Source organism: Cherax quadricarinatus, chromosome 100 (assembly GCF_038502225.1).
Source record: "Cherax quadricarinatus isolate ZL_2023a chromosome 100, ASM3850222v1, whole genome shotgun sequence".
NCBI lineage: Eukaryota > Metazoa > Arthropoda > Malacostraca > Decapoda > Parastacidae > Cherax > Cherax quadricarinatus.
The window spans coordinates 7,068,653-7,080,419 of record NC_091391.1 but is presented as its reverse complement, the minus strand read 5'-3'; the positions used below and the strand labels follow the sequence as shown (position 1 = coordinate 7,080,419).

General features: G+C 46.5%; 1 protein-coding gene across 1 annotated transcript; it reads left to right on the top strand.

Moving 5' to 3' along the window:
* The first annotated feature begins 1,339 nt into the window (after window positions 1-1,339).
* On the top strand, window positions 1,340-9,666 carry LOC128704612 (uncharacterized). Its single transcript, XM_053799716.2, has 3 exons — window positions 1,340-1,390; window positions 7,091-7,119; window positions 8,508-9,666. Exons 1-3 carry the CDS (start codon window positions 1,357-1,359, stop codon window positions 9,273-9,275), a joined length of 831 nt encoding a protein of 276 aa, XP_053655691.2. The 5' UTR covers window positions 1,340-1,356; the 3' UTR covers window positions 9,276-9,666.
* Window positions 9,667-11,767: the final 2,101 nt, after the last annotated feature.

Here is an 11,767-nt window from a genome sequence, read left to right as displayed (position 1 = left end):
TGTGTGTGTGTGTGTGTGTGTGTGTGTGTGTGTGTGTGTGTGTGTGTGTGTGTGTGTGTGTGTGTGTGTGTGTGTGTGTGTGTGTGTGTGTGTGTGTGTGTGTGTGTGTGTGTGTGTGTGTGTGTATGTGTGTGTGTATGTGGTGACTACCGCCCACAGGATGGGTATGGGGTGACTACCGCCCACAGGATGGGTATGGGGTGACTACCGCCCACAGGATGGGTATGGGGTGACTACCGCCCACAGGATGGGTATGGGGTGACTACCACCCACAGGATGGGTATGGGGTGACTACCACCCACAGGATGGGTATGGGGTGACTACCACCCACAGGATGGGTATGGGGTGACTACCGCCCACAGGATGGGTATGGGGTGACTACCGCCCACAGGATGGGTATGGGGTGATTACCACCCACAGGATGGGTATGGGGTGACTACCGCCCACAGGATGGGTATGGGGTGACTACCGCCCACAGGATGGGTATGGGGTGATTACCACCCACAGGATGGGTATGGGGTGACTACCGCCCACAGGATGGGTATGGGGTGACTACCGCCCACAGGATGGGTATGGGGTGACTACCGCCCACAGGATGGGTATGGGGTGATTACCACCCACAGGATGGGTATGGGGTGACTACCGCCCACAGGTGGGTATGGGGTGCATAATAAACATATTAAACTAACTAACTTTGGTATTTATATTCTGGAAACATTTCGCCAGCCAGTTGTTTCTTCAGTCCAGTGCAGAGAAAGATGGAAGGCGAGGAGGAGTTTGAGGCAATCAGTCCCTCAACCTGGAGTCGTTGTGTCCAGTCCATCCATCTTCCTTCTTTCTCTACAATGCGTGGCGAAACGTTTCCAGAATATTGATACCCAAATGTTACACAGTTGTTAGTCTCTTGTGGGTTGCATCCTTGTGGTTGCAGGGGTCGATTCATAGCTCCTGGCCTCGCCTCTTCACTAGTCTCTACTAGATCCACTCTCTCCCTGCTCCATGAGCTTTATCGAACCATTTCTTCAAGCTATACGAGCACACGAAAGAAGGAACACTGTAGCAGGCCTACTGGCCCATGCGAGGCAGGTCCAAGTCTCCCACCGGCTTAAGCCAATGCCCTAACCAAGTCAGGTCAGGTCACATACATTATGTATGGATCCTGCCTCCATGAATATAGGACAACAATAGAGATAAGCCACCCTACATGGCTTTGATGGGTTATCCCACGTCAACAACCCTGAGGATGTCTTCAGGAGCCTGATGGAGGCTGTTGGGACACCAGAGGGAGAGACTCTATATAAGGGAGCGAGACCCAGTCTTCAGGCACTAGTCTTGGGTGACCACCGCTGGTGCAACATGGCGCTGCTGCCTGCTTACTTCCTCCTAGCAGGTATGTTCACCCTCACTACTACCTCCCTCCCTCACTACCTCCTTCCCTCACTCCCTCCCTCCCTCACTACCTCCTCCCTCACTACCTCCTCCCTCACTACCTCCCTCCCTCACTACCTCCCTCCCTCACTACCTCCAAACCCTCACTACCTACCTCCCTCACTACCTCCTCCCTCACTACCTCCTTCCCTCACTACCTCCCTCCCTCACTACCTCCTCCCTCACTACCTCCTCCCTCACTACCTCCTCCCTCACTACCTCCTCCCTCACTACTACCATCACCCTCCCTCACTACTCCATCACCCTCCCTCACTACTACCATCACCCTCCCTCACTACTCCATCACCCTCCCTCACTACTACCATCACCCTCCCTCACTACCTCCTCCCTCACTACCTCCTCCCTCACTACTCCATCACCCTCCCTCACTACTCCATCACCCTCCCTCACTACTCCATCACCCTCCCTCACTACTCCACCACCCTCCCTCACTACCATTCTTATGGTAACTTTACCCCCCATACATTCTTCTTCTTATTAAATATTCCCATAAAACTCTCTAAAAATTTCCTAATTTAATATCAGGTTAAAAACTAAACTTAGATTTCAATAACTATTAGTGAATAAACAGAGTAATGAACCGGTACTCGAACCATGGTGCATGTGGGTAGCATGATCATTATTCTCCCACCGAGAGAGGGTGATCAAGGAAAAAAAAAACACTTTTACCATCATTCACACAATCACTGTGAATTACAATACAATGCAGTCACAGACAGGCGATCTTAACAAGACGAGCCACGGGGGGGGGGGGGGAATCTTAAGCACAAGTGCTTTGATAGTCTCCGTGCATCATCAGGAGTTGTGCAATGTTGCAAGAGTAGCAACAGGAGAAATGAGGAGAGATTTTCTCAGAGGCAGCGTGGGGACACCAGCCACAGCTTCTCTCAGATATGTGAGGCACAACTTGCAGCGTGGGGACACCAGCCACAGCTTTTAGTTTGTTTAATATATTTATTATGCACCCCATACCCATCCTGTGGGTGGTAGTCACCCCATACCCATCCTGTGGGTGGTAGTCAAAAGATTACAGAGGTACATAATGGGTCCAGGGACTGGGCCTCAAAGTTTTGATAGCTGAGCAAGTTACAGAGGTAATGAATTCACAATTTACAAAGGTAATGCAGCCACAGCTTCTCTCAGATATGTGAGGCACAACTTGACTCACGAAATCGTAATTCAATTCAGTTCAAGTTTATTCTCTATAAGGGTTACAATGTGGGGTTTACAGGTTTTGGGTATTGTGTGGTTTACATGTTATAAAATACTAATTACAGAGGGGGCCACTAGGACACCTAGCATGGCTAGGTATTTCGGGCAGACTTATATTAATTCTTAACATTAAATCCTTACATATTATGACATGATTGCAAACAAACCATAACATGGGTTGGGTTAGAACCCGCGGTCAGTGAGTCACAAAACTCCAGACCGACGTGTTAGCCACTGGACCAGCTGGCTACAATAATATTTATCCAACTAGATATATTTATACACCATACGAAGGTTAGCATAGGCCACCACTGTGACCGCAAATGCAAGTTTTTACAGACGAATCTCCCGCCAGCGTGGCCGTAACTAGCTCTAGCTCAAGTCCCCTCAAAGCCATCATCATGATTCACGAAACCGTTATGAGGGGTACAGGTCCGTCTGCGGCCCACTCTTCCCACATGGGGCCGTGTCTGGCCCATGAGGATTTGCTGATAACCATCTATTGTACACAACCTAAACCAACACTGCTATACAAAATCGCAGAATTGCTAATTATGCCATGAGGCCTCATGAGGATCTGGTGACGTTAGACCAGTGACCTCAGTACTATCCTCACATTTACTCCATCGTGAACGTGTCCTGCCCATTGTTATAACCATTACGAGTAAACCCACTGAGCTACACCAGCATAAAGGTTCTCTATAGTGTTGCAATCACTGATTGCAACATGGTAGTTGCAACTAGCTTAGTGGATTACAGCCCAACAGGCTTAGGCTTTTATGTACTGATAAAGGATAATTGGAAAATTTATGAATTGTCTGGGTATTATCTCTTAAGAATAATGTGAAACATCCATAAATAACCAAGATACAGGAATAATAACCAAGATACAGGAATAATAACCAAGATACAGGACTAATAATTGATACTGAGGATCAGTATTTAAGAATATATGGAGAGGTTCTGCCAAGCTTTACCTGCAACATTCTACAACCTCCCAAGACGTACACTATTTTAAGCTGACAAATGAGCGCATTTGACTCTTATTAATTACAAGGTTTACATACAATATTGTTTTGTACGTGTATTATCCAGCAGTGCAACGTAATCTCTTGTGTCACGTGACTTGTTGACGGTGATTAGATAAACCTTAAGCTGCCTGTTAAATCTGTTATTCTGTTTCCCACTTTCTGTAAACTCTGAGGCCCTCTTCTGCCCTACCCTAAACTGGGAGGCCCTCTTCTACCCTACCATAAACTGGGAGGCCCTCTTCTACCCTACCATAAACTGGGAGGCCCTCTTCTACCCTACCATAAACTGGGAGGCCCTCTTCTACCCTACCATAAACTGGGAGGCCCTCTTCTACCCTACCATAAACTGGGAGGCCCTCTTCTACCCTACCATAAACTGGGAGGCCCACTTCTACCCTACCCTAAACTGGGAGGCCCTCTTCTGCCCTGCCCTAAACTGGGAGGCCCTCTTCTGCCCTACCCTAAACTGGGAGGCCCTCTTCTGCCCTACCCTAAACTGGGAGGCCCTCTTCTGCCCTACCCTAAACTGGGAGGCCCACTTCTACCACACCATAAACTGGGAGGCCCACTCCTACCACACCATAAACTGGGAGGCCCTCTTCTACCCTACCATAAATGGGGAGGCCCACTTCTACCCTACCCTAAACTGGGAGACCCTATTCAGCCCTGCCATAAACTGGGAGGCCCTCTTCTACCACACCATAAACTGGGAGGCCCTCTTCTGCCCTACCATAAACTGGGAGGCCCTCTTCTACCCTACCCTAAATTGGGAGACCCTCTTCAGCCCTACCATAAACTGTGAGGCCCTCTTCTACCACACCATAAACTGGGAGGCCCTCTTCTACCCTACCATAAACTTGGAGGCCCTCTTCTACCCTACCATAAACTGGGAGTCCCTCTTCTACCCTACCATAAACTGGGAGTCCCTCTTCTACCCTACCATAAACTGGGAGGCCCTCTTCTACCTTACCATAAACTGGGAGGCCCTCTTCTACCACACCATAAACTGGGAGGCCCTCTTCTACCCTACCATAAACTGGGAGGCTCTCTTCTACCCTACCCTAAACTCTGAGGCCCTCTTCTACCCTACCATAAACTGGGAGGCCCTCTAATACCCTACCCTAAACTGGAAGACCCTCTTCAGCCCTACCATAAACTGGGAGGCCCACTTCTACCACACCATAAACTGTGAGGCCCTCTTCTACCCTACCATAAACTGAGAGGCCCACTTCTACCACCCCATAAACTGGGAGGCCCTCTTCTACCACACCATAAACTGGGAGGCCCTCTTCTACCACACCATAAACTGGGAGGCCCACTTCTACCACACCATAAACTGGGAGGCCCACTTCTACCACACCATAAACTGGGAGGCCCTCTTCTACCACACCATAAACTGGGAGACCCTCTTCTACCACACCATAAACTGGAAGGCCCTCTTCTACCACACCATAAACTGGGAGGCCCACTTCTACCACACCATAAACTGGGAGGCCCTCTTCTACCACACCATAAACTGGGAGGCCCTCTTCTACCACACCATAAACTGGGAGGCCCACTTCTACCCTACCATAAACTGGGAGGCCCACTTCTACCACACCATAAACTGGGAGGCTCTCTTCTACCACACCATAAACTGGGAGGCCCACTTCTATCACACCATAAACTGTGAGGCCCTCTTCTACCCTACCATAAACTGGGAGTCTCACTTCTACCACACCATAAACTGGGAGGCCCTCTTCTACCACACCATAAACTGGGAGGCCCTCTTCTACCACACCATAAACTGGGAGGCCCTCTTCTACCTTACCATAAACTGGGAGGCCCTCTTCTACCACACCATAAACTGGGAGGCCCTCTTCTACCACACCATAAACTGGGAGGCTCTCTTCTACCCTACCCTAAACTCTGAGGCCCTCTTCTACCCTACCATAAACTGGGAGGCCCTCTAATACCCTACCCTAAACTGGAAGACCCTCTTCAGCCCTACCATAAACTGGGAGGCCCTCTTCTACCACACCCACTTCTACCACACCATAAACTGTGAGGACCCCTCTTCTACCCTACCATAAACTGAGGCCCTCTTCTACCCAACCATAAACTGGGAGGCCCACTTCTACCACCCCATAAACTGGGAGGCCCTCTTCTACCACACCATAAATTGGGAGGCCCTCTTCTACCACACCATAAACTGGGAGGCCCACTTCTACCACACCATAAACTGGGAGGCCCACTTCTACCACACCATAAACTGGGAGGCCCTCTTCTACCACACCATAAACTGGGAGACCCTCTTCTACCACACCATAAACTGGAAGGCCCTCTTCTACCACACCATAAACTGGGAGGCCCACTTCTACCACACCATAAACTGGGAGGCCCTCTTCTACCACACCATAAACTGGGAGGCCCACTTCTACCCTACCATAAACTGGGAGGCCCACTTCTACCACACCATAAACTGGGAGGCTCTCTTCTACCACACCATAAACTGGGAGGCCCTCTTCTACCACACCATAAACTGGGAGGCCCTCTTCTACCACACCATAAACGTTGAGGCCCACTTCTACCACACCATAAACTGGGAGGCCCACTTCTACCACACCATAAACTGGAAGGCCCACTTCTACCACACCATAAACTGGGAGGCCCTCTTCTACCACACCATAAACTGAAAGGCCCACTTCTACCACACCATAAACTGGGAGGACCACTTCTACCACACCATAAACTGGAAGGCCCACTTCTACCACACCATAAACTGGGAGGCCCACTTCTACCACACCATAAACTGGGAGGCCCACTTCTACCCTACCCCATATGGTGAGAGGCAGTGAGGGTGCTGAGTAGACTGGTGCCTCTCATATCTAAGAGAAGCAGTGGCAAGCATCATTACGCTGCCTCTGATAGAACTTCCCTTAATTCCTCAAGTTGTTACTCTTGCAACATTACGTAGCTCCTGATGACACACACAGACATCTGAAAGTACTTGAGCTGAAGATTTCCATCCCCCCCTCCCCCCGTGGCTTGTTTTGCATAGTTAAGATCTCATGTCTGCAACTGTCTTGCATGCACACACACACACACACATACATACATAAATTGTGCCCACGAACGAGTGGTATTGATTAATAACAACATTGTGACTAGCCAAGGACTAGAACCCATGCTGCTTTGAGTTTTCGTCCACCATGAGGCACGCCAAAGCAGCATGAGTTCGAGTCCTTGGCTAGTCGCAGTGATGTTACATATATATATATATATATATATATATATATATATATATATATATATATATATATATATATATATATATATATATATATATATATATATATATATACGTATATATATATAAAACACAAGGTGTTAATATATATATATTTGTCTGTTTACAGTTACTGTGGGGTTGTCGTCATCAATGAGGGTAAGTGAACACTAGCATCTAGAACAGGTTTTCAGTTTTCACAATTTTTTGGATCTAAACAGTTTTTTATAGGTTCTAGTATATGTTCTATTTACATGTTATCGGTGCAAAAAAAATCCTTATGCTGAGCATTTCCCGCAAATTTGTCCCAGGATGTGACCCACACCAGTCCACTAACACCCAGGATGTGACCCACACCAGTCCACTAACACCCAGGATGTGACCCACACCAGTCCACTAACACCCAGGATGTGACCCACACCAGTCCACTAACACCCAGGATGCCACCCACACCAGTCCACTAACACCCAGGATGTGACCCACATCAGTCCACTAACACCTGATGGGTAAACATGGACAGCAGGTGTCTCAAGGAAACACATCTTAATGTCTCCACTCGTACCAGGGATTGAACCATGGACCTCAGTGTGCGAGATGAGTGCGCTACCTATTGAGATACAGGACATACATGAGAGTATTTTCAATGCCCTACTTAAGTCTCCCAGCTCAGGTTGACAAGAAGACCCTTGATTGGAAAACTATCCTGTGTGATGAAGAATGATTGGAAAACCATCCTGTGTGATGGAAAATGATTGGAAAACCATCCTGTGTGATGGAAAAGGATTGGAAAACCATCCTGTGTGATAGAAAAGGATTGGAAAACCATCCTGCATGATGGGAAAGGATTGGAAAACCATCCTGCATGATGGGAAAGGATTGGAAAACCATCCTGCATGATGGGAAAGGATTGGAAAACCATCCTGTGTGATGAAGAATGATTGGAAAACCATCCTGTGTGATGGAGAAAGATTGGAAAATCATCCTGTGTGATGGAGAAAGATTGGAAAATCATCCTGTGTGATGGAGAATGATTGGAAAATCATCCTGTGTGATGGAGAATGATTGGAAAATCATCCTGTGTGATGGAGAATGATTGGAAAACCATCCTGGGTAATGCAGAATGATTAAAAAAAAACCATTCTGTGGGTTTAGCAATGAATTTTGATCAGAATAATGATAATACATAGATTATAACATGCACTGATGTTAAGTTTATTATTATTATTATCATCCAAACCAAGCGCTAAACCTACATGTGTTTAAATGTTTACAATATTTAATTATGTATAGAAAATAGGAATATTGGTACATATTTGCAAAAATTTTGATAATTTTGAAACCTATTTTAATTATATTATAATTTGGGAAAATATTGACAATTTTGGAACCTATCTCAATTATTTACATTAAAATATGATTTCGCTTTACGACTGTGTTGCTGGAACGTAACCCTGTCATTATAGATCCTGGCTACTTCTGGCAAGACAGTGACTGTCTGAGCGATGGTGAAAGTATTTCTTCTTTTATGATTTTGCAGTGAATTTCAGGTGAGGCGTGGATATGGCGGAGGCGGCTATGGCGGCGGCGGCTACGGTAGCGGCGGAGGGTCGTACTTGGTCGTCGGCGGCGGCGGCTACAGACATGGACCATCATCCTCCCAGATCGCCAACCAGGCGGCCTACCACGCCACAGCTGCCGCCGCTGGTCTGGGTGGCGTGGCACACGCTGCAGCTGCCAACGCCGCCCAGGGTGTGGCCAGCGTGGCAGCCAGCGCTGCCAGCAGGGCCAACTACGCCGCCTCCAGCAACTACGCTGCAGCTGCGGAGTTAAGTCAAGCCCTCGGGGCAGCGCAAGCTAATGCCTTTAGGCAAGGCAGTCAAGCTGCCGCAGCCGCCGCAGCCGCCCAGGCTGCATACGCGCATAAAGTATGGGCATACAACCGCGCAAACTCCCACTACGGAGGCTACGGGAGCTACGGGGGCTATGGGGGCTACGGAGATCTAGCATACGCCCGCCAGAACTTCTTCAGCGCATCGGCGAATGCCGCAGCGCAGGCTGCGGATGCGCACTACGCGCAGAAAGCTGCCAACAACCTACTCCTGCAAAGCTCCCTTGCTAACCACCAGCTTCAGTCCAGCAGAGGTGCAGCTGCCCAAGCTACCGCAGCTGCTACAAAAGCCCTAGCAAAAGCTCACGGTGCAAATCTTGGCGCAGGAGGCTATGACGGTGGCTATAGTGGAGGCTATGGTGGAGGCTATGGTGGCGGCTATGGTGGCGGCTATGGTGGAGGCTATGGTGGCGGCTTCTATGGTTAAACAATAATAAAAATCTGGTTCAGCTCTGGTGTATAGTAAGCAAATTATGGCACAAAATACAATAATTCTTATTTATAGAAATATTTATTGTATAACATGCGCTAAACCCGAATGGGCATCGTTATATCTTGTGTGAGGTTATAACACTCAGTGTATATACACTGACATGTGTATATCTCAGTGTATATACACTGAGATGTGTATATCTCAGTATATACACTGAGATGTGTATTTCTCAGTGTATATACACGGAGAGGTGTATATCTCAGTGTATATACACTGGTAGGTGTATATCTCAGTGTATATACACTGGTAGGTGTATGTCAGTGTATATACACTGAAATGTGTATATCTCAGTATATACACTGAGAGGTGTATATCTCAGTGTATATACACCGAGAGGTGTATATCTCAGTGTATAAACACTGGTAGGTGTATATCTCAGTGTATATACACTGGGAGGTGTATATCTCAGTGTATATACACTGAGTGGTGAATATCTCAGTGTATATACACTGAGAGGTGTATATCTCAGTGTATATACACTGAGAGGTGTATATCTCAGTGTATATACACTGGGAGGTGTATATCTCAGTGTATATACACTGGGAGGTGTATATCTCAGTGTATATATACTGAGAGGTGTATATCTCAGTGTATATACACTGGGAGGTGTATATCTCAGTGTATATACACTGAGAGGTGTATATCTCAGTGTATATACACTGAGAGGTGTATATCTCAGTGTATATACACTGGGAGGTGTATATCTCAGTGTATATACACTGAGAGGTGTATATCTCAGTGTATATACACTGAGAGGTGTATATCTCAGTGTATATACATTGAGAGGTGTATATCTCAGTGTATATACACTGAGAGGTGTATATCTCAGTGTATATACACTGAGAGGTGTATATCTCAGTGTATATACACTGAGAGGTGTATATCACAGTGTATATACACTGGCAGTTTATATTAATCAGTATTTTAGGTAGTAAAGTATTCTTGGCTGGTGGTGACCAGGTGACCTGCAGTCTTAATGACCCTCGTGTAGTAGATAGACTTTAAACCCCATTAACCAACCAACCAGTCTTAATGACCCTCGTGTAGTAGATAGACTTTAAACCCCATTAACCAACTAACCAGTCTTAATGACCCTGGTGTAGTAGACTTTAAACCCCATTAACCAACCAACCAGTCTTAATGACCCTGGTGTAGTAGATAGACTTTAAACCCCATTAACCAACCAACCAGTCTTAATGACCCTCGTGTAGTAGATAGACTTTAAACCCCATTAACCAACCAACCAGTCTTAATGACCCTGGTGTAGTAGATAGACTTTAAACCCCATTAACCAACCAACCAGTCTTAATGACCCTGGTGTAGTAGATAGACTTTAAACCCCATTAACCAACCAACCAGTCTTAATGACCCTGGTGTAGTAGATAGACTTTAAACCCCATTAACCCACCAACCAGTCTTCGTCAGTCATCAAAGTTGAGGGACTGATAACCTCAAACTCTTTCACGTTTCACACCTGGGCGAAACGTCTGCACAATAAAGATAGCCAAGTTTTGCACATGTTGTCCGTATGGATTTAGCGCTTCCACAATAATAATAATAATAATAATATTATTATTATTATTATATTAGTGGGGAAGCGCTAAACCCGTAGAAGCAGTGATGGTGGTAATATTAATTACGTGGGGGGGGGGGGGAGAAGTGCTCTTGATCCAAGGCACTGGAGCTACGCCTCCTCTTCCTCGCATCAAACCAGAGTACCCCCTGATCCCTCTCCCCAGTTAATATATGACCCCTACGGGTTGACGCTTCCTCCCGTATAATAATAATAATAATGATAATAATAAATACTGGAATATTACCCGTCTTGAGTTTATATTAATTCTTTTCAATTGATAACTAAACAATGTATCTTCAGATAGACTTGAAACTTACAGGAGTTAGTGAGACTCGGTAACAATATGGGAAAATAACAGAGTGGATAACGAGAACCTTTAAAACTTGTTCTTGTTCTCTCTAGGTTGGAATATTGCTATATATTAATGGTCCCTTTCAAGGCAGGCAAAATTGCTGCCCTGGAGAATGTACAGAGAACTTTCACGGCACACATAAGTACGATAAAGCACCTGAATTACTGGGAACAGTTGAAGATCCTTGATCTGTATTCCCTGGAATGCAGGCGAGAGAGATACATAATAATATACACTTGGAAAATCCTAGAGGGATTAGTACCAAACTTGCACACGAAAATCAGTCCTAATGAAAGCAAAAGACTGGACAGGAGATGCAACATTCCCCCAGTGAAAATCAGAGGTGTCACGAGTACACTGAGAGACAACACAATAAGTGTCAGGGGCCCAAGACTGTTCAACTACCTCCCAGCATACATAATAATAAGGATTACCAATAGACCCCTGGTTGTCTTCAAGACCCCTGGCTGTCTTCAAGACCCCTGGTTGTCTTCAAGA